The 23956-nt window shown below is 36.2% G+C and overlaps 2 protein-coding genes across 3 annotated transcripts in view; both read left to right on the top strand.

Annotated features, from left to right (window-relative positions):
• The first annotated feature begins 292 nt into the window (after window positions 1-292).
• On the top strand, window positions 293-6409 carry hmgn1a (high mobility group nucleosome binding domain 1a). 2 transcript variants are annotated; one of them, XM_055195607.2, is made up of 7 exons: window positions 293-355; window positions 457-494; window positions 2006-2032; window positions 2174-2203; window positions 2279-2314; window positions 2397-2504; window positions 3023-3207. In XM_055195607.2, the coding sequence occupies exons 2-7, from the start codon at window positions 477-479 to the stop codon at window positions 3050-3052; spliced, it is 249 nt and encodes an 82-aa protein (XP_055051582.1). In that variant the 5' UTR covers window positions 293-355; window positions 457-476; the 3' UTR covers window positions 3053-3207. The 2 variants fall into 2 exon arrangements, with proteins under 2 accessions (XP_055051582.1, XP_073719229.1); XM_073863128.1 differs by lacking the exons at window positions 293-355; window positions 3023-3207 and adding an exon at window positions 5237-6409 and having other exon boundaries at window positions 362-494; window positions 2397-2508.
• Window positions 6410-7554: 1145 nt separating this feature from the next.
• The window catches only part of brwd1 (bromodomain and WD repeat domain containing 1), a 45492-nt gene continuing 29090 nt past the window's right edge, over window positions 7555-23956 (top strand). The window contains exons 1-8 of the mRNA XM_073863095.1: window positions 7555-8000; window positions 8099-8157; window positions 8258-8286; window positions 12107-12167; window positions 17768-17918; window positions 18017-18115; window positions 19309-19469; window positions 19578-19799. Of these exons, the coding sequence (XP_073719196.1) occupies window positions 7952-8000; window positions 8099-8157; window positions 8258-8286; window positions 12107-12167; window positions 17768-17918; window positions 18017-18115; window positions 19309-19469; window positions 19578-19799 (831 nt within the window). The 5' untranslated portion in view covers window positions 7555-7951. The remainder of the gene's footprint in view (window positions 8001-8098; window positions 8158-8257; window positions 8287-12106; window positions 12168-17767; window positions 17919-18016; window positions 18116-19308; window positions 19470-19577; window positions 19800-23956) is intronic.

The raw sequence follows: 23956 nt of genomic DNA, 5'->3' as shown, positions 1-23956 counted from the left end.
GTCTAAATTAAATTTATACTAGGTTTGTATGAATACGTGTTTATAAAACGATTTGTTTTAAGGGGGTGTTTTTCTTTAAATCCATTCAAATGGTAAGCAATGCATATAATCATGCAACCATGTTATCGCGCTTACATACACAACAAAAACACAGATGCTTCACCTAAAATACATACAAGATTTTAATTGAGTGACATCTTAACCCATCCATATACGGATTTTGCTTTGGTTTGAAATGTGGTTGCTAAGACATTTTAGCCAATCAGCGACGAGAAGGGGCGGGGAGCAAGTGCCCATCACGTTAGTGTAGTGATTCAGTGAAAAGAATAGAAAAGGAGATCCAGCCTGGTGAACGGTAGTTTCTGTTCCGATAGTACATTAATACTGTCTTAAGTGTTTTTAGACCAATTTACACTTGATTATAAGCTATTTCATTTTTACATTTTGTTCCTAAAGTATACAAGCCTGAAACAACAATGCCGAAAAGAAGCAAAGCTAAGTTGCAAATACTGTATATTCTATTTTATGTCATAGTATGTTTATTAATAGCATGCAGTAATCTAATGGGAGGTTTTTTTAATGTTGACTGCTTTGATACATGCGTTATAATACGTGTTTTGGGGCATGAGAGTCTTGGACATGAATCTGGCGCCTTTTTACTTAGAGCGTGCAATGTTTTGTCGAATGCATGTGAAGAGTCCATGGGTAGAAAAAAACACCCCTTGTTGTCATATTAAAATGTGTAAAGTAATGGTCACACGGGTGTAACCTTATATCGTTTGAACATGTTTTCGCTGTTTCAATTACTCTATTTATGAATTTGCTTAAACTTTTATTTGACCATAATGCGTCTATGTGTAATTTACATATGGAGTTGGTCCTGTGTTCGTCTCCATATGGTTCTTGGTTGGGTGTCATGGCTGCCTTCATATACTTTTATTTTCCTGCAGGGTTATTCCTTAATGCATATTCGTCTAATCCGATTTGATTTTCACATGACCTTTGAAGCGGATTTGGCGAAGTGGTTTAGGAAAGTTTTCACCTAACGTTACTTTTACTTAGATTTCTGTGCGTTTAGCTACTAACTTACATTAGCAATATACCTACATTTTACAATGCATTTTAAATCGATGCCAAAACCGAATTATGTTTGTGGTTAGGACAGAATGTATCGATTACTTTTGTGAATCTGACGATCGACACTCAATGAATCTTGTCGAGAACGGCCGCGCTGCTATTCCCCTCCTCCCACCATAAACATGGTACGCGAATTTCGATAACATGGATAAAAAGTCTTTGAAAATAATTGCATGTGGTCGTAATTGTTTAATTCTGTCCAGGTAACTTGCTGTTTTTTGTTTTATTTTTACATTTCCGACAAACTTTAGTTTAACTGGTATAAAACAATGCTGAAATTGAATAAAATATAACAACTTTGTATATCTGTACAACTATAAAAAAAAATGTATCCGCCTTCCCCACCCTTACTTTTAGTAATTACATAATAATAGAGTGCCGCAGGGATGACGTATTTTTGTAGGCCAACCCGGAAGTTAGCGGTTCCCTGGTTCCCTCACTAAAATGCCGATTCATTTTTTCCCCATAGACTTTAAGATTATCCCAAAAAAAGCTCTTTGTTTAACAAAAGTTAAAGACACATTTATATTTTGTCCAAAAATATCTTTACAGATGTCTAATTGCATTTACTAGAAATGAAAAGCTAACCTTAGGCTACAAGTGGACTACACCACTGTCTCTCGACATCAACGTCATCACCACCAAGCTTCCAACAACTCTTTCAAACTTTATTAAATGCGTTTAAAATTTGAACCGGAAGTGCCAAAATGCTAACTCGCTTCCGGCATTGGCCTACAAAAATGTGTCATTTCTGTGGCACTAAATTTGGAGGGGGTGTGGTGGTATGACACTCCCCCTTTGACAACAGACACCTAAGGATATGTTTACAGATATGCTTAACTAATAGCTTATGTTTTCTCGCATACAGGCTAACAGTGGCACTGAAGCAACCGGGGTGAGTTTATCACTATTTATTGTGTTAAAAAAATGAATTTTAACTTATGCATATATGTAATATTGTTACAATATTGTAACAGTGATGATAATAATTCTTTATTCACATTAAACTAATCCTGACCACCCATCAAACAAACAGCCAAAGAGAAGGTCTGAGAGACTTCAAACTGTAAGTACATTTTTCCTAAAAATCTATATAGATAACTTTCACAATTCATGACTTACACAGAATCCTGTTTTGTAGAAACCCCAAACGTCAAAGCCGGAGCCAAAGCCAAAGGTACATTTTGTAATAAACTTTTATATAGAGGAACGGTTTATATGCTTCAGCTTCAACATTTAAGGTTTCTTGAATATTGCAGAAGGCACCTGCAAAGGGCAAAAAGGCTAAGGCAGTAGAAAAGGCCAAACCAGAGGCTAAATCTGAGGAGAAGACCCCTGCGGAGAATGGAGATACTAAAGCTGATGAAGTAAGTATTAGACCATTTTGCAAGATGTAAACAACACTGGTCCAGAACCACTTCTTGTTTCAGTTTTTTAGTATAACACAATTTTTAGAAACAAAATGCAACCAATGGAACATTTAGAACTGAATCAAAATGACAAAAAAGTGCATGTTTTCTTGTAAATTATCTTTTTTTATCAGACTCCTAATGGTTTCTGCAAAAAAACGTATTTCTAAATGCCATGAGGCTGTGATTAATTGGATTAGAAGCGAACATATTTGCTGAACGTGTATGATGTGTCAAAAGTATTTGGTTAACATCATCATCTCTTTTGGAGGAGGAGGTATTAGCGGCTATTGCATCTAAGCTCCTCATATGTAAAATCAAAAAGCAACTGAAAACCTGAAACGGGAAGTGCTTAATCTGTACCTGTGTTTACATCTGACCAGTATCTACCTGGACTTGTTGTCTAGTACACAGTAATTTTATCTGTTGCTGTGTGTGTTAATTTAATTAAAAAGTTATTTTTTGTTTCATTGAAGGGAGCAAACGCTGATGGAGAGGAGAAATAATGAGGAGAAATAGACCAGAAAGAGAGCTGCTAAATAACACCAGAGCTCCCATACCTCTTTTCTTGTACAATACAGAGGAATATTTTTTATGACTATTTTCTAAGAAAGCATGTTTTTTAGTTCAATATTAAAAACTCATTTTATTAAAAAAAAAATCAAGAAAAACATTAGAAGTATTTCATTCCCAATGTCTCCCGAAGAAGATTCACAATCATGAAACAACAAAAATCCTTCCTGTTACTTTGTATTATTCCTGTCAATTTTTTTGTTTGTTTTTGTTCTGTTTTGTAAAAAAAATTATTGCTGTGAAAAGGTTTATATATTTTCTATTTACAGTATGTGGTGGTACTTTTTAAAAGGATGAGAAATGGAATAGCATTAGGAAAAGTAATAACACAACTGTGCCACAGTTTTAAACATGCAGGCCGCTGCTGCTGATGATATAAAAATTAGTGTATGTTCATTTGTAAACATGGCAGCAGTAACATGTTTTAGGTTAAAAATACAACTGTACAGTTTTGTGGTTTTATTTCTGTTTTTATGTAGTATCTGTAATGATTGTTGTAAAATACCAATAAAATGGTTGTAATTTCATCAAGTTTTTTTGTTTTGTAGTGTAAACAGCAAATGTTTAAAGACGCAAACCATAGATGTGAAAATATGCTAGTAGACTCCCAAGATCCAAATCAGTTGTGTATTTTGCTTTTTATAGTGCTGCTGCCTATCCCAGTTTTATGTTTATGTAGTTAAACAGACTCTTTGGAATAGATAGAAATTGATCTCTGTGTGTGATTACTCTAAATAATGTGTATAAACCTGATGTTTCATTAAAACATTGTGTTTTTCATTTTTACTATTAGGGGAAAGACCTTGTGCTAAAACGGTACACTGACAACTAATTTAAATTCACAGTCCAGTAAAACTGCTGGTCCCAGAAAACATGCTTGATGTAAAAATGAAGTATGACTATTTATTATTGAATCATTTTAATAATAATTGGGGTTAATCCATATGTTTTGCAAGAAATTTAGAGGGTTTTAAGGCACTCCTCATTTTTAGTTGTTTTATGGAATTAAATAAAATTATAGTCATTTTTAAATGCTTCAAAACAAGGAGAAACTTTAACAAATCTACATTTGTGTAGGTAAAATTTGGCTACAATCAACACATTGCACAAAAATTCAATGTCTTTGTTGTCCAAAAAGACCCCAAATTTAACACTATGATATTCAAAGGCAGGTATTCCATTTTTTTTTGTCTCCAACCACTCATACAATCTGTCCCAAAAGGACTTAACAATTGTACAATTATATGAAGTATGACATATTGCATTAGATAACAAAATATAAAAGTGGTATATTCCAATTGCTTATGACCAAATGCCTTTAAAGGCATTTAAGAGGAGAAACTGATGAAACATCTTATTTTGAAATATCAGCATTGTTTCCATCAATGGACAGTTTTGTGTAGTTTTAGATGTGTCTTTGTAGATGAGAAGAAAAACTAAACATATACAAATGCATGTAACTTTATCACATGGGTGTCATTTTAAAATCTTAGGACATCTAGAAATTGTTTTACATGAGCCTGATTGGATGATCAAATAAATTATTTGCCTAATATTTGAAAATGAAATGTAAAAACCTGTATTTGGTGACATGTATTGGTCTAGTAGTAACATAGCCCACACTTAAAAATGTAGAAATATCCTTGCATTAGATAGCAAAATATCACAAATTAAATTAAAATTAAAACAAAATGCAACCAATGGAACATTTAGAACTGAATCAAAATGACAAAAAAGTGCATGTTTTCTTGTAAATTATCTTTTTTTATCAGACTCCTAATGGTTTCTGCAAAAAAACGTATTTCTAAATGCCATGAGGCTGTGATTAATTGGATTAGAAGCGAACATATTTGCTGAACGTGTATGATGTGTCAAAAGTATTTGGTTAACATCATCATCTCTTTTGGAGGAGGAGGTATTAGCGGCTATTGCATCTAAGCTCCTCATATGTAAAATCAAAAAGCAACTGAAAACCTGAAACGGGAAGTGCTTAATCTGTACCTGTGTTTACATCTGACCAGTATCTACCTGGACTTGTTGTCTAGTACACAGTAATTTTATCTGTTGCTGTGTGTGTTAATTTAATTAAAAAGTTATTTTTTGTTTCATTGAAGGAGCAAACGCTGATGGAGAGGAGAAATAATGAGGAGAAATAGACCAGAAAGAGAGCTGCTAAATAACACCAGAGCTCCCATACCTCTTTTCTTGTACAATACAGAGGAATATTTTTTATGACTATTTTCTAAGAAAGCATGTTTTTTAGTTCAATATTAAAAACTCATTTTATTAAAAAAAAAATCAAGAAAAACATTAGAAGTATTTCATTCCCAATGTCTCCCGAAGAAGATTCACAATCATGAAACAACAAAAATCCTTCCTGTTACTTTGTATTATTCCTGTCAATTTTTTTTGTTTGTTTTTGTTCTGTTTTGTAAAAAAATAATTGGGATTTGGGCAGGTGTTGACGGATAGCATGCTGTATCTCATCAAATGATTTAAAATAGAAATTTCTTAGGTCTTTGAATTGAAACTGGAAGAGTTTGTTTGAGACTAACATTCCTCAGCTGATATGAGATAAATGGGTATGTAGCCTTTACTGTATTTTGAAATTCAAGTATTGCGCTTGTTTCTGGGGTGCTGGAACTGATTTTAAGCTGTATTTTATGGATTAAAGCCTGCTCACTAGTACTGGAACATTCATTAGATATCTACAATGACTTTTGGCTTTGGTGATAGTACCGCAAAAATGTTATATGGCTGCTGTGAAAAGGTTTATATATTTTCTATTTACAGTATGTGGTGGTACTTTTTAAAAGGATGAGAAATGGAATAGCATTAGGAAAAGTAATAACACAACTGTGCCACAGTTTTAAACATGCAGGCCGCTGCTGCTGATGATATAAAAATTAGTGTATGTTCATTTGTAAACATGGCAGCAGTAACATGTTTTAGGTTAAAAATACAACTGTACAGTTTTGTGGTTTTATTTCTGTTTTTATGTAGTATCTGTAATGATTGTTGTAAAATACCAATAAAATGGTTGTAATTTCATCAAGTTTTTTTGTTTTGTAGTGTAAACAGCAAATGTTTAAAGACGCAAACCATAGATGTGAAAATATGCTAGTAGACTCCCAAGATCCAAATCAGTTGTGTATTTTGCTTTTTATAGTGCTGCTGCCTATCCCAGTTTTATGTTTATGTAGTTAAACAGACTCTTTGGAATAGATAGAAATTGATCTCTGTGTGTGATTACTCTAAATAATGTGTATAAACCTGATGTTTCATTAAAACATTGTGTTTTTCATTTTTACTATTAGGGGAAAGACCTTGTGCTAAAACGGTACACTGACAACTAATTTAAATTCACAGTCCAGTAAAACTGCTGGTCCCAGAAAACATGCTTGATGTAAAAATGAAGTATGACTATTTATTATTGAATCATTTTAATAATAATTGGGGTTAATCCATATGTTTTGCAAGAAATTTAGAGGGTTTTAAGGCACTCCTCATTTTTAGTTGTTTTATGGAATTAAATAAAATTATAGTCATTTTTAAATGCTTCAAAACAAGGAGAAACTTTAACAAATCTACATTTGTGTAGGTAAAATTTGGCTACAATCAACACATTGCACAAAAATTCAATGTCTTTGTTGTCCAAAAAGACCCCAAATTTAACACTATGATATTCAAAGGCAGGTATTCCATTTTTTTTTGTCTCCAACCACTCATACAATCTGTCCCAAAAGGACTTAACAATTGTACAATTATATGAAGTATGACATATTGCATTAGATAACAAAATATAAAAGTGGTATATTCCAATTGCTTATGACCAAATGCCTTTAAAGGCATTTAAGAGGAGAAACTGATGAAACATCTTATTTTGAAATATCAGCATTGTTTCCATCAATGGACAGTTTTGTGTAGTTTTAGATGTGTCTTTGTAGATGAGAAGAAAAACTAAACATATACAAATGCATGTAACTTTATCACATGGGTGTCATTTTAAAATCTTAGGACATCTAGAAATTGTTTTACATGAGCCTGATTGGATGATCAAATAAATTATTTGCCTAATATTTGAAAATGAAATGTAAAAACCTGTATTTGGTGACATGTATTGGTCTAGTAGTAACATAGCCCACACTTAAAAATGTAGAAATATCCTTGCATTAGATAGCAAAATATCACAAATTAAATTTCAATTTCCTTAAAAAACTGATACCTTTCCCCTGAGCTAACTTCCAAGTTATGGTGAAAGACAGATGAATTGTCTTATTATTTTGATCTATCATGGCATGTTTATTCCAGCTCATATTTCCGATGGCAACCCAAAACTGATGTAGACAAATGCAAAACATTATCATATCATCGTGTGTGTTTTATTAGTAAATTGTAGTGATTATTCATTTGTCCCATAAACAAAAGATAAACGGTTACTCGGTCGCCATTCACGGTTGACGTCACGAGCTAGTCATTTGACCTCGTTTGAACACAAACGCGGGTTTTCGCTTTTCTGTAAAGTTTCGACAAACAAACACTTAGTTTAACAATGACATAATCAACGTCAAAGATTAAATCTATTACGTCCGTGTGGCTTTTGCTTTGCCGAAGAAGAAGACGAGCAGTGAGACACCCCCCACTTCCGGCGTTAAGGCGGAAGTAGCTATGAGCTCAGGCCTCATACTTTCAATGGCGACCGAAAACTGGCCGAACAGAAAGCGGGAGCAATCGTGGAGGGGTACGAAGCGTACAATCGACATTTATTAAATAATTATTTAATTTACAAACTACACATAAAGTTTGTGCTCTGATAACACTTACGTTGAGGTATGGCCGATAGTGCAGCCAGAAACGGCAGTCTTTCGCCTTTGGAATCGGGTAAGACACAAAAAGTAACACTTGATAAATAATATTAGGGGCTACTTTTATAGGTTATGTTTCGTGAATATTTACAACCTCACGTGGTTCATTCGCAGAGTTGTATTACTTGATATCGCGCTTTTTGAGCACGGGGCCATGTCGGAAAGCGGCCGAGGTAAGTTGTCTTCAGTCTTTGATACTTTTAAAAGATTTTATTTAAAAGGATGTTCATTTGGATCAGAGCACTGATCGGAAGTCAACATCATTTGTTGCAGGCTCTTGTGTGTGAGCTGGAGGAGAATCATACGGTGGCCGTCAGGGGTCACTGGCTTGCAATGAAAGAAAACACATGCAAATAGAAAAAACACCAGCAAATCAAGAAAACATCATCATCAGTTTGACAACACATGCGCTGCAGATATCGCAACACATCCAAATACAGAAACGCGTTGCAAATATCACAACACGACCAAAAACAGAAACGCGTTCCAAATCTCACAACACATCCAAATACAGAAACGCGTTGCAAATTCTTACAACACGACCAAAAACAGAAACGCGTTCCAAATCTCACAACACAACGGAAGTGTTTCAGGGGGGTCACAAAAAGTGATGCACCGGTCTGAGAAGTGTTTTCGGTTTACATTCAATTCGTCCGTGGAGCTTTTGTGAGTTTACATCGATCAAATGTAAGTTTTTCTTGTTTATTTTAATATCCTAATTGCATATTTTTTTAGCCTTTCCATTATTATTAGCCTATAGACTCAAATAACTTGACGAAATACATAATAAACTGTGAAACGTTGTGTTAGCTGTCTTAGTTACACAAATGTCACTAGATAGTGTTCTAAGAGGACAATAAATACCACTTTCTTCATTAAAACAAGTAAAAATAACGTGTGTGTGTGTGTACACGTGTGTTTCTATGGGAGGTTTTTGTGCTAATAATAGCTTATTGAATGTCTAACCAAACGTCTTGTGTGTGTGTGTTTTATTTTCAGGCAGCGAACGTGCTGTTTGTAACTGTATATAGTGGTGTTGGTTCGGGTTGTTTTTCATATTTTATTTACACATTTATCAGTTTTATATCATCTCTTTTATTAACGTCTGAAACTTGTTTAATTTATATTGTGTGCTATGTGATTTTACGAATAGTTAACATAATTATTCTGTATTTTGTCTTTTTATTCTTCTAGGAAAGCTAAAGGACCTGCTATTACATTGAGAGCATCCTGAGCAGATGCAGTGTGATATGGTAGCATGATAGAAATTAACTGCAAGAGCCTGTAGAGAGGGATAAAGTCTACTGAGAGGAACACCACTGCCTTCCTTTTCACATTTGACAAACTAACGCACCAAAATTAACCAGAGTTTTGTTAGGTAGCTTTAAATTTGAGCTTGGGGCTTGTGTCAGACTGGTCTATCATTGTATCTATTCCAGAGCAAGATTTCTACTGCAAACTAAATAAAAATTAAATTGCATTAAAAAAAAAAACATTACTAGCTTAAAACAACATAACATATAACAAATAACACGTTTTATAATTGTAACACAATTTTAAGTGAAAGTTAAGCATCAGGGCCATTCTTTGTATTTTTCATTAGTAACAGCTTATGTTTTGTAGCTCAACTTGTGACAGTTTTAGATGCTGGTAGGTGATAATCTGGTCATACAGATTTACAATGTTAATGTTAATCTGAGAATGGTGATTATTTGTAATTATTTCTCTTGATTCTTTGTAGACCACTGCATTGTATTTCATATCATATCAGCTGCATATGAAGATGCATAAATTGGATTGACATTAAACATCTTGTTCAAAGATTCCTCTCCTGATTTTCTTACTGGAATCTGCTCCATATTTAGCCACCTCAACCAGCTAAACCTTAAATGTAGTGAAGCTAACTACAACCAGAACATCAATCTTATCGCTTTGACATGTACTGTATGACTTTTATTTGAATGAATAATACAGTTACTATAACATCTTACAATGTTGATACTTCTTTTTAGTTCCTGCTTAGAACTTCTCGTAAAGGACAATGCTGTTAAAAAACTTGCAGTAAAGCTGATTGATTGCCTATTTGTTTACTACAAATACCATGGCTATATGCAAATACAGTAACAAAACTGTTTCTTTTCTATCATCCTTGGTAGGTTATTTTCTATTTTTATCAAATTACTTACATTTTAAGATTATAAATCTTGCTGTTTCCTTTTCTTCCCTAAAATGAAAGAGTGTTTTTAAAGGAATCAAAGAAATTATTTTAAATATTCTCTCTTAAATATGCAAATGAAAAATGCATTTGAAGTTTAAAGCCTTTATTTTCATATGTATAGATACCTGTACAATGACATTCTTCCTTTTTATTGCCACATTACATTAAACTGTGGTTGTCATTAAAATAATAAACTAGAAAGAAACCTGTTATACAATATAATGTTGTCTGTGCAGTGTAAGTGTGACATGCTTGCCAAGTATGCAGCGCATACTCAAAAATGTGACCTCTGCATTTAACCCATCCCAGTAAATGGTGAACACACATGGAGCAGTGGGCAGCTATTCCTTCAGTGCCCGGGGAGCAATTGGGTTTAATGTGCCTTGTTCAAGGACATCACAGTCGCAACCTGCCGGCAGAGACGGAAACTGGAACTGGCAACTTTCGGGTTACAAGTCCAACCCTCTAACCACTACGCTATGACTATGTGTATCAAAACCTGCAGTATTAAACTAATGTTTGTGTAGAGATTAAAATAATGACAGTGATATTGGGGTCAATTAATGTTTTTGACATATTGAACACTGAGGGCTGCTGGATAAAACGGTTCCTCAATCTTTACGTCCTGTAGCTTACACTTCTGTATGTATTGCCAGAGGATGTAGGTGGAAACAGTTTGGTATAAGTGGGCATTTTAACAATGGAACCGGCTCCTTTCTGTACTGTGTTCCTCTCAGTAGACTATATCCCTCTCTACAGGCTCTTGCCGTTCATTTAAATCATGCTACCATATCACACTATGCATCTGGTCAGGACTCCCCCAATGCCAAAACAGGCCCTCCAGCCCTCCCAGAAGAACAAAAAGACAAAACACAGAACAACCATGCCAACCACTCGCAAAATCACACAGCACACAACACAAAACAAACAAGCTTGAGACATAATAAAAGAGATGATATAAAACTGACAAATGTGCAAACAAAACATGAAAAACAACTTGAATTAACACTATTATATATAGTTATAAACAGTATGTTGCTGCCTGAAAATAAAACACACACACACACAAGACGTTTGGTTAGACATTCAATAAGCTATTATTAGCACAAAAACCTCCCATAGAAACACACGTTATTTTTACTTGTTTTAATGAAGAATGTGGTATTTATTGTCCTCTTAGAACACTATCTAGTGACATTTGTGTAACTAAGCCAGCTAACACAACGTTTTACAGTTTATTATGTATTTCGTCAAGTTATTTGAGTCTATAGGCTAATAATAATAGAAAGGCTAAAAAATATGCAATTAGGATATTAAAATAAACAAGAAAAACTTACATTTGATCGATGTAAACTCACAAAAGCTCCACGGACGAATTGAATGTAAACCGAAAACACTTCTCAGACCGGTGCATCACTTTTTGTGACCCCCCTGAAACACTTCCGTTGTGTCGTGAGATTTGGAACGCGTTTCTGTTTTTGGTCGTGTTGTAAGAATTTGCAACGCGTTTCTGTATTTGGATGTGTTGTGAGATTTGGAACGCGTTTCTGTTTTTGGTCGTGTTGTGATATTTGCAACGCGTTTCTGTATTTGGATGTGTTGCGATATCTGCAGCGCATGTGTTGTCAAACTGATGAAGATGTTTTCTTGATTTGCTGGTGTTTTTTCTATTTGCATGTGTTTTCTTTCATTGCAAGCCAGTGACCCCTGACGGCCACCGTAGAATCAGGTGTGTTATACTTCTTCATCCTTTATATCTTTACGAATACTTCCTTTTGGATTTAGATATGAATCTGGATACTGATAATGCATATCGCCTTCTAATAATTGCATATTCTGGCAAAATATTAATATTATTAATTTGTTTTCTCTATTTTTTTCCATTTTTACCCGGCTTTTTGATAGCTCCTTCCACGCCGATTGGATTGGAAAGGAAATGAGCACCCACGATCTTATGAAGATTTGGTAAGTGTTTTGATTTTTTTTAGCATGTGAATGGCATGTTGTTTATTCTTGCACGTGTTTATTTTGTTAAAGATGTAATATAAACTACTGGTAGGCACAGTTATAAGGTTTCATTTTCGTTTACTTAGCAAGTTCAGTATTTGACAGCTTCAGTCGGGATGTACGTTATATTGTTGTTTCTATAACGCACAAAGCTGGATTTTGTGTTTTGACTGCTTTCCTATTATTCAGTCAGTGGTGTATTGCAGTTAGGGTGGGGCCTCTTTGGGTTGTGGCTACGTCAGAATGTTGAACCTTCCAATCAGCTATTTGGATTCGCAGTCGGCTTTTTATTTTGCATGCGACCTGCGCGTTGATTGGCTAATAAACAGGCTTGTTTTGCATAAACTCTTTGCACTTAACCACACGAGACAGCCGTCGTATTTATGTGTGCTGAAGGGCCATTATTACCACCGGTCAGCTACTTTAGGATTGCAGTGAGTAAACATTTAAATGATTAGTTAAACAAAAAAATAAAAATCGTTTCATCATTTACTCACCCGCTATCCCAGATGAATATGACTTTCTTCAACTGAATACAAATATTTTTTTCAATTACTAATTTGTAGTCTTTTTATTTTAATCTTATAAAATGCTTAACATTTAAAGTTCCAAAAAAGCACCTGCATCCATCATAAAAATAACCCAAATGACTGATAAATGTAGATATTTTATAAAGAAATTATGTATAGTAAAAATAAATCCAAGACAAACATACATCAGTGCTACATTCAAATACGGTCTTGCTTCAAATCTCATTGGTTCTGGTCTTTTAATGAAATATCATATGACAGATAGTCACAAAAATTATATTTCTGTGTGGACTGTTATCCAAAAAGAAAAGCAAGTAGCCTACAATAATGTGCTATCGTATTTATTTACCTAGATATTTGTATTAATGGATCTTTTGCAAAGACCCGCCCCATTTTAATATGTCCCACATCAACCAAATCAATGTTGTGTTGATTTCAGACAAAAGCCGATAGAAGGTTTGCAATATGCTTTAATAACATACAGATTGTAAAACTGAAAGTACTGCCTCATCTTTTGATCAAGACTGAGAATCACAATATTGAGGTGCAACGCTGTTTTTGTAAAGCTATGTAGCTCTCTGTTCACGATTACAATCATTAAAAAGCAAAATAAGTATGCACTTTTAACATCACATTTAGTAAGTCACCATAGGTAGCGTAATAGTGTTGTAACAACATAACGTTTGGTAAGCGCCACGGTTTCTGTCAGATTTAGTGTATGGGTAAAACTGTGATCATCACTATTACAGTCAAGTTTTCCTTCGATAAAATTCTGGCAATGTCCAAGGTTTTGAAAGGCAGGTTTTGAGACTGCAAGTTTCACTATAAGAAAAAACTCTGGACGAGTCTTTTTGTTTAGCTTTGTTATTAAAGTCTTTATTTTTGTACAGTGTGACAACCGAGATCCCACAGTGTGACATTGACTTTTAGCTGGGATCATGTTCGTACAGTGTAACATTGTGATAACAAGTAACTATTGCAAATGAGTATTTAAATTGCATAGCCAGTTTAACAGTAGTTTGTGGTTGATTATCTGACAAAATGCCGAATTGCAAGGCTCTACGTACCTTTTTATTTTTGGAGCGCATGTGCATGTTTTGGAGCATTGACAATTTAAGTACATTTTTTAGAGACAAAATAATGTTTCACAATATAACAGGAACAAATGAGGGATGGTGTGAAAATCTGAGCTTATCAATTATGACAGAATTCAGGAAAATGGTGTGAGACATGACAGAAGTTTGCTTTAATATATTCAGTTTAAAAAACAGTTTGACTGGTTTACATGAACATTTATTCATTTAGCAAACACTTTTATCCAAAGTGACTTACAAATAAGAGGATGCATTTCTCTTCTCACAAAACCCGTTTCAGATGCACAAATTCACAATGTATATTTGAGTAGTCCTTGAAGACATTTGTCCAACTTGGATAAAGAAGATCATACACTTCTTTCTAATCAGTTTTTTGCAACTGCAAGTTGAGAATCACCAACTCTAACCTGTTAAGCAAAAACAAACATTCTCCATTATGAATGTTGATGTAACAGTACAGAGACAGTACTGGCATGTAGTGAATCATCATCATCATCTCTGTAAAAGATCAATTACTCCACCACAGATTCCCATATTTACAGATGCATCATCTGCACCAAATGCAATGCATTTTTCTGTCCAGCCAGGCAGGGGTTCCAAGAGAGAGAAAATATTTTTTGCATCATGTAGGATGCAAACCAGTTTTAATTATTTCAGGTTTTAATTGAACAGTGTAAGTGTTTACGTTGTTGCCCGTTTTCATTCAGCGAAAAATCACTGTTGCTATGTGTCAGCACATTTGGGAGTTGTAGTTTTTAATGTGCGATTGAATGGTTTATGAGCTGTAAGCGGGTCCATCGCACTGTGCGACCATGAGAAAATATTATTGGAACACCACAGGTATTTTCAGTCGTACTGTATAGTCCGAAATAGCAATGGCACATAGAGCTGTGTATCGCCAACAATTTTCCGATATAAGGCCATGATACGATTCGTATCATGACACAGGAAATTTTTTAATGACATTTTTGTTTAGTTTTTGGTAACATTATTACCTGTTTATTGCACATTGAATGGACAGTGTTGTAAAAGTTGTTTTTGCCATTCATTTATTAACATTTGGGGAAGGCATACAATCCATCTCTTTCAGACCTACAGTACTTAACTCGTGTTGTTTCAAAGCAGTTTTACAAAGATAGTGCCTTACTGCGCTTCTCTCATTTTATAATTCTTTTATATCTATGAATATATGTATGAACATGCAGTCATACTAAATGTTTCTCTATAGAAATCAGATTATTAATGTGACAGCCATAGTTTGAAGTAGTTTCTTTCTTCACCTAGACGCACACTTTTCACCTGCAGCTCGTCTTTCTTCCCATATGTGTTACTGTATTATAAGAGAGCAGATAAAGATCAGCTTCGCTCGCATCAGTCAAACTCCCGGCAAAGGTTTAAAATATATATATATATATATATATATATATATATATATATATATATATATATATATATAGGGGAGAGCGGGGTAAGTTGTCACACGGGTAAGTTGTCACACTGTTAATAACTCCAACACTAGAGGCTCTATCTCAAAAATCAAATAGCCACTTTATGTGACTTCTTCTTCTATAGTGAACTTCCTGTTCACATGTGGTCAAGATCACTGTAATCTGAGGTTAGCACAATTTTCTTATTTTTCTGCTTAAAAAGTAAAAAAAAATCACTTTACATTTTATGCAATACAACTTTGTTAGGTGTGAATGTTTAAAATGATTATTTTGCACAAAATAGAGGAGACCGTAAAGTGTCTTTTGATACTTTAGCTAAAGTGATATGATGAGCTAAACTTGAGATTTAGACAACATTAGCACACAAGTAAGTATGGGGCAAGTTGTCTCAATGACTTTGGGGCAAGTCGTCACATCTGACAACTTGCCCCTGTACAAACAAACACATCGAACATGCTCAGAAAACATGATATAGAAAAGAATAAGCCTCAATCTAGCAAAAAGCTGTTTCAAAAGAAAGGGAAGCAGAAATCTGGACCTATGAAAAACAAGGCAGCTAAAAGAAGAAAAATCATGCAAGAGTCATCATCAGATGATGAAGAGTGCTTCTGCCTCGTCTGTGTAGAGCCATTTTGAAAGAGTCGTCCAAAGGAGACCTGGGTAAAATGTGTAAAATGCAACAATTGGGCCCATGATGCTTGCACCTCAGGCCAGGCAATTTATGTGTGTCAGAATTGTGATTCTGGAGATGAGTCCTATTAGTCATACAGGGCATCTGTTTTGTTCAGAGGTTAAACATGTTAAGTTAAGCAAGTTATCTGCAGCGTTCCATTCAGTTATCTGGTTTTATGTGAAAGCCATAGAACATTTGAACCAAAGTTCAAAGTAAAGTGGTCTTGCCACTTAATTGAAATGTGCATTATTTGGATTGAAATAATTGTTTTTCCAGATTCTCCAGGCACGGATGTTTATATTTCCAGTTTGGTTTGAGTTTAAAAATTAAAATCAATATTCACAATTAAGTAGTTGTGTTCTTATTTTTAGATAATCTAGTGTGACAACTTACCCGCCCTAGTGTGACAACTTACCCTCCGATGGGGCAAATTGTCACAAGTGCACAGTCACTATTCAACAGTCTACAACTCTGTAATGAGATAAGATATAAAGATGTTATGAATACAACATATGTGCCCAAGACTTCCTTCTTTCATTTGGTATGAGATTTATACCATTTTGATGTATGGTGCTCAGTAAATGTTAGACAGTGTGAAAATTGTGACAACATACCCCGCTCTCCCCTATATATATATATATACAAATGAAGAGTTTGGTTCCAAAACGCAATAAATCCATTTTGACAAATTTCGGTAAAAACGTGTTTTCTATACCAAGAAAGTGACAAGATGAAAACCAGTATTTTCTGTTACACACTTTCACATAGCATCTTTAGGTTATAAAAACATAAAAAATTCAAATCCATAACTTGATTTTCAAAGATTTATTATAAAAACGAATTCTTTTTTCCACAAAATGCAATAAATCCATGACAGTTTTTTATTTCAAAAGGCTATAAATCTATTAAATCAATGTATAAATGTGCATTCATCTTTACCATTTTATATTTATTTAGTTGATTAGTGGTATACAATGATTAAAAAATAAACATTAATGGCATTAACCAAAACACTTACTTCGTTATATTAAGAACACAATGGTGCCTCTCGCGGAAATTATTAGCTGTTGATGGCTTACGTTTCTTTCCCGTCACAGAAAACCATCACAGGTTTGGCAATGCTATTTAAGTATTATTTTGTTTTGTTTGTTGATCACGAAGTACAAAGTAGATGAGGAAAACTAGGACTCCGTGTACTCAGCGCGCCGCCATGTTTGTTTACATTGCGTGAATGGTCCGCTGTAATATCAGAAATGGATTTATTGCATTCTGTAAAAAAGCAGCAGTGGCGTTTGTCGCATTTTGGGAAAAAAGGGAGAAAAGATGACAGAATATCACGGCGGGTATTGGATTTTGCGTAAAATTAATTATTTACTTTTAACTACTGACCTGATATAATACTGATTTTGGCAGTAACTCATTTTTTTCAAAAATGGCGTTTATTGCGTTTTGGAACCAAACTCTTCATATATATATATATATATATATATATATATATATATATATATATATATATATATATATATATATATATATATATATATATATATATATATATATAACGCAAACAAATAACAGTCTCTACTTGTCTGAGATCCTGACCACCCGTCAAATCACAGTTGATAAAGTCAGGTCCGAACTTACCTTTCTAAATGTAATTTCCTGTTTCACATGGATATTTTGGAAGTAAAATGTTCTGTGAAGGCAGTTTATGCTGTTTATGTAAAACCACGAAGCAAAATAAAAAGTAAATTAGTTAAGAATGCTTGAAACCCTTTTTTTCTCTCCACTAAATGTTCTTTATTCTTTTAAGGTTGCTGCCAACAGACACATTGCACCAGACCACCTGCTGCAGATATGCAAGCAGATCGGCCCAATTCTGGACCGAGAGGTTCCGTCTGGTGTGCCAGGAGTGCATTCGCTACTCGGAGCTGGGAAACACTCTTTACTGCGAACATCAAAAGGTGAGACCATGCTGGATCGCTATGCCCCATTGTCCTTCTTGTGATTTTAAGTATCTGTGCCTAGATTGACCAATATTTGCCCCCTTCGCCATTTCTAGAATGTGGCAATAGTAGATGGAAAGCTTCCACATTCGCAGCCCTTCACAGAGGACGACCACCAGAGTGGCCTTTAAGATGCAGGGATGCTCCAAATATAGGTGAGTTCCTGCAACAATCTGTTGTTTATGTTTAGATATTTAGGACCTATTATGCTTTTTACTCTTTCACTTTAGTTAGTGACTAATGTTAATGGTTGAGCATAAAAAATGTGTGCAAAGTTAAAAAGATCAAAGTCCACTCCACTTTGTTCAGCCTTCTCATGACAGACAAATGATAATATAGTTTTCAGCTGCGCGTTATTTACATTTGTAAGTCTCTGTTCACTCACTGCTTGTTGTTCTGGCGGTTTTAAAATTTTGCTTACATCCACTCTGACAAGTTAATTATGGTGTGTGAAGAAAAAGTTCAAATTATTCAGCAGATTCAAACTGATCACTTCTGCTCGGGGACGGGATGACGTCAGTTTTTTTAACACTGCTAACAATATCTAAATAGCCTACTGCAGGGTTCCCCAAATCTTACCCTGGAGGGCTGGAGCACTACAGAGTTTAGGTCCAACCCTAATCAAACTTACCCACCTGTGATTTTCTAGTGATCATGAAGACCTTGATTAGCTTGCTCAGGTGTGTTTGATCAGGGTTGGAGCTAAACTCTGTAGTGCTCTGGCCCTCCAGGGTAAGATTTAGTGTGAACCCTGGCCTACTGTCTACAAACATTAATAATAATAACATTACTATACATCGTTTAAAAGGTCTACGGGTTTAGCATCAGTGTATGGTCTCTGTTTTTGAGATACATATGCTCTAGCATCATAAATGTAGTATTTTGTGACAGAAGTCCAGATGACAACATGCAAAAATATAAACGGGACTTCTTACCTTTGTGTTGATTTAATGATCGTGAATCGAATCCAGTCTGTTTCAGATGTGTGAATAACATTCCCGGACAGGGTTTAGGCTAATCCAGGACTAGGCCTTATTTATATTGGGTCATTTAAGACGTTTTTACAAACATACCTCACAAAAAACACTACAGGTGTGCATCTTGAGACAAAACAATGTCACCGATATATGTTAAAATTAGTCAGGACAAGGTGTTTTTAAATTAAAGCAGCTCAAACTTGCATTTTAGTCTGGGACTAGGATAAGCCCTGTCTGGGAAACTGCCCCTATGTGATGTAGGTAAATACTTTTGTTTTGTCTCCTCTGGCTGCATTTAATAAGGCAGACTACTTAAATGTAAAATGGTTCACAGAATTGTCCTAAAAGCTAAATTTTTCTTCTTCTTGTAGTGGAGGTGTGCCGAGGCAGAGAGCTGACGGGAGCTCAGCGCTTCGGCTCTATAAACCCTGTTAGCAATTATCAACACATGAGAATGCACAGGAGGATTCTGGGACATTTGTCTGCCGTGTACTGTATCGCCTTTGATCGAACAGGTTCCAGGATTTTTACGGTAAGCAACAAAATCTTTTGGATGCTGTTTGCGAGGTTGTGACAAGGAGCTCTAACAGTTTTGTCTAATGAATAGATTGTAATTTTGATTGTTTGCTGCTTTTCACAGGGTTCTGATGATGCTTTGGTAAAGATATGGTCTTCTTTTGATGGGAGGCTTCACTCCACTCTCAGAGGACATCACGCAGAGATATCTGACCTCGCCGTTAACTTTGAGAATACCCTTATTGCGGCCGGAAGCTGCGACAAAACCATTCGAGTCTGGTGCCTTCGAACCTGTGCCCCAGTGGCAGTCCTCCAGGGCCACAGTGGATCTATTACCTCTTTACAGGTTAGAAGGCTTCAACATTTTCAAAGCTTTCATTTTTAATACAGTTTTTTGGGGACCGGTCCACAATGAACCTTTTTGTCATATGCAAAATGGTGAGTTACTGGTAAATTTCAGGCCAGTCTAACGGTACACGGTATTTGGGAAACTTAATGGATCATTAAAGGTGAATTAAATATATTTAAAGGGCACATATTATGCATATTATTACAAGATAAGTCTCAGGTGTGCATAGAATGTGTCTGTAAAGCTTTAGCTCTTAAACTTAAATAATTTTTTGTCTTTTCAAGATCTGGAAAAGGTTAATGATGCTTTTTTTAACCTCATGTTTGGATTACTGTAACTCACTGTACTCAATCATTGATATCATGCAGCTGCAAGGCTGCTGACTGGGTAAAAAGTATGACCACGTAGCTTCACTGGCTTCCGATCCATTTTAGAGTTCAGTTTAAGATTATATTGTTTGTTTTTAAAGCTCTTAATAATCAATCTCCATCTCATCTTATAGATCATATCATCCCTTTGTCATCTTGCAGATTTTTAAGATCCGCTGACAGGGCTCTTTTATCTGTCCCTCGTTCCTGTTTGAAAACTAAAGCCCTTTTCACACAGAAATACCGTAAAATACACTGGATAGTAGGCTTGCCGCGATAGTCGGTGAAACGGTGATAACCGGTGCTTTAGCCTCTCACCGGTTAGATCACTTGCCCACCGCGACACCGTCTTTCACCGTCGTTTTGATATTTCCGTGTAATTTAATCATTTAGTTTCGTTAGAGAGAGCAAACTGAATGTGTCTGGTGCCTGAATTCAGCGAAGCTGAACGCGCGTCACGTCACAGAGCAGCAGGTGTCAGATTTCATTTATTCCTGTCAGAGTTTGCGAGGCGAGCTGACTGACCAGACGAAGGCAGAAGCCGCGTGCTTACTCGTTTTTGTTATAATACACATATATGATGTTTAATATAAGCGAGATCGTTTTGTTGTTGTGTTTATCATCAAGAGAAAAAAGAAACCCATCATTCAAGCAGCGCTTTATGGAGAAGTAGCCGGTTGCTCTGCTTGGGACTGGCTGGTTCTTTGAGAATTACCTGCGCACATTGACTCAAGCACTTATAATTAAACCAGCTGTTGCACTCGCATTGCATGCAAATTCATACGCAATTTAACGCAGCGTACGCAAGCACTGCATTTAAACAGTTGCGTAATTCAAAAGTGAAAGTAAAATGTGCACGTCTGCATGCGCATTTTTAAGCCCCTCCCACACGGTGACACCGGTTTCACCGGGTTTGTGACGCGCTGATTAACCGGTGGGAAAATTACGTCACCGCGGCAACCCTACTGGATAGGCATCCTGGATTTTTCCGGAATAGTTAGATTTTTTTTTCATTCACACTGCCAAGTTTACCCGGCATGTGATGGTCCCGGAAAGACACGTGACCTATTGAAAGTCCCGCCCTCTCTTCTATGCAGCGTCTGAAGTTTGCATATTATATATTATTTCTCCCTCGAAGAACCACTTGCGTGCATTTTTGTTTATGATAAGATTATAAAGGAGGGCGTGACGCACCGTTCTAATGCTGGTGAATGATCTCAGCTTCAGAGTGAATATTTGACGAGCTCCCTGATCTCTGCTTTAATACAGTTTTCAGACATTTCTCATCGTGATTGTTTATATGCATTTAAAACCTGCATTTTGAGGAGCTGAACGATATATCTTGTTGGGATGACACGCGGGTATTTTCGTTTATTATAGCTCAAATGAGCACGTGACGCGATATTATTTTATGCTGCTGAATGATCTCCGTTTCAACGCAGTAAGTGACGAGCTAACTTACCTGATATCTGCTTCAGTCCAGTTTGCTGACGTTTCTCGTCATGAATGTTGTAAATCCTTCATTTTAAAGAGTTGAACCAACTTCATGTTGCCATGACACACGCGTCCACACTACGGCACGTGCGTCATTGTTTATGCGTCTCATTTATCATTTCCTGATTACTGCGTCAATCTAGTTTGCAACATTTCTCGTGGTGAATTTTGATATGCATGTTATCTCTCATTTTAAGGAGCTGAACCATAACTTTTGTTGTGATAATGCGTGCGTCCTCACTACGACACGCCCATTACGGCATTCGTCCGGCTTGTTGTTCACACAGAGGGTTACCCGCGTATCTTACTAGGTCCTCTTTCCGGCAACAATCCCAGAAGATTAACGGAACGAGTTTTTGTTCACACAGACGCTTGTCAGGCAATTTTACAGGAATTTTCTGGGACCAAAGGTCTGTGTGAATAGGGTTTAAGGGTGACAGAGCTTTGTCAATCACTGCTAGCCTGGCTGCGCCCTCCTACGCACTTCCGCTCAATTTCATTTTCCTTCAGTACTACGTCTGGGATTTCGGTCTATTCCAGTGTTTCAAGAAATCAAATTTTTGTAGGACCAATCAGCCAACAGAGGGAGTGGCTGAGAACGATGACATTGATGTTGTGCGTCAGTTTGAGTTGTCGTTCAGTAATGGCAGCGGTCCGTTGTTGCAAACTGCCGAATATACAGAAGTTAAAGCCGGAGCAAGAACAATGTTTGCTAAGTTTTGTTTGGTGGCCATGATGTTGTGGCCCTCCTACCCACAGGGTTCGGGGAAAAGTTTGATTTTCCAGCTCACTTCGCTAGTGGTGAATGAGTTGGCTAAGGCGAACGATAGGGTTGCAAAGCCAATAGTTGTTGTCGTCTCCCCTCTTGTTGCACGCATGCGCATGATATACGTCATGACCACACATTAGCGATTGGCTATGGCAGATCCAAAAGTGTTGAACTTTAACAGAGAACCCGCCTACAAGTAAACGTTTCTCAATGGAGAGAGGCCAGACTCTCGTACAAATGAAATGTACGCGAGTCTGGTAGAACCAGGCTAAATCACTGCCCCCTGTCTGGGGAACCAATTGCCTCTAGACTGTTGCCTCGCACCTTCATTACATTTTTAAATCGAGGTTGAAAACATACCTTTTCCCCTTAATTTTTTAATTTCTATTTTATTGTTGTGCTATTGTCTCTTGTTTGCTTTGGTTTTGTTGTGTGTTCCTTTTCCTTTAAAGTTTATTTTATATTAAGCACTTTGGATGGCTTTGCCATGTAAAATATATGCTATATAAATACAGTTGACTTACTGTACTGGCTTGCTATTGGATAGAAACTGAGTGAGTGTGTGTTCGAGCCCCGGCTAGGGCAGGTGGCCTTTTTGTGTCGAGTTTTGATGTTCTCCCTGTGTCAGCGTGGGTTTTCTTTTCTCTGGGTACTTCGGTTTCCTCCCACAGGCCAAAAGCCTGCAAGTTATTCCAATTGGAGATGCCAATTTGTCCCTCCCCCAACCTGTGTATGGATCAACTTGTCTGAATCAACTTGTGCATGGATTAACCAATTCTTGCCATGAATATAGCTGTAGATGCTGGAATGGGGTAAAGAAATAAAGGAAGGAGTGAGTGGGGGGGTCTTCAAATATTGTTGTGGGTAATATGGGGGCCTTGAAGTTAGGGTTGTGTCGATAGACCTCAGTCAGACATATGGCCGATGCCCTTTATGATGATGACTGGCATGTTTGCCCATTATATTATCATTATAGTTTCACATTAACATTTCTGCACTTGTGACACCAATGTATGTTGCTTTTTCTTGCACGAGAGATGATCTCTTTGTGCAAGAGTGCCTTCTCGCACATGAACTTGTAATTTGGGTGGCACAGACTTTTCCTCACACCTGAGCTTTTAATACGTGCGGAAATGAGCTTGCACTAAAGAGGCGGGTATGCGCGCATGGTTTTAAAACCAGTGGGTGGGTTATTAGAAGTTTGCGGCAGTGACAGTGTTGCCAGCTGCCCTTAAAGTAAATCAGCTTCTTTTTTGAACACCAATCCAGTGGCTATTAAAAAATTTGTGAAGAAATTAACAAATAAATGTGAAAACTATCGCCCCCCAATACTAGTATGTATCGGCGATATCACAGGCTGGCGATAGGATGATCGCACTATGGGTCTTATTGCGCAACACTACTAGAAGTGAAAAAAATCTGATTTACATGATAATCTGAGTCGAACATTGAAACTGATTGATGTCCTGGCCCCAATTTTCTTTCGGATGTTCAGGAAGGGAAAATCGGGGTAAATACAGGCT

The sequence above is a fragment of the Misgurnus anguillicaudatus genome, chromosome 24 (genome assembly GCF_027580225.2).
Source record: "Misgurnus anguillicaudatus chromosome 24, ASM2758022v2, whole genome shotgun sequence".
Classification (NCBI taxonomy): domain Eukaryota; kingdom Metazoa; phylum Chordata; class Actinopteri; order Cypriniformes; family Cobitidae; genus Misgurnus; species Misgurnus anguillicaudatus.
Note: the sequence above shows the minus strand (reverse complement) of the source record. Positions and strands in the feature narration are given on the sequence as shown.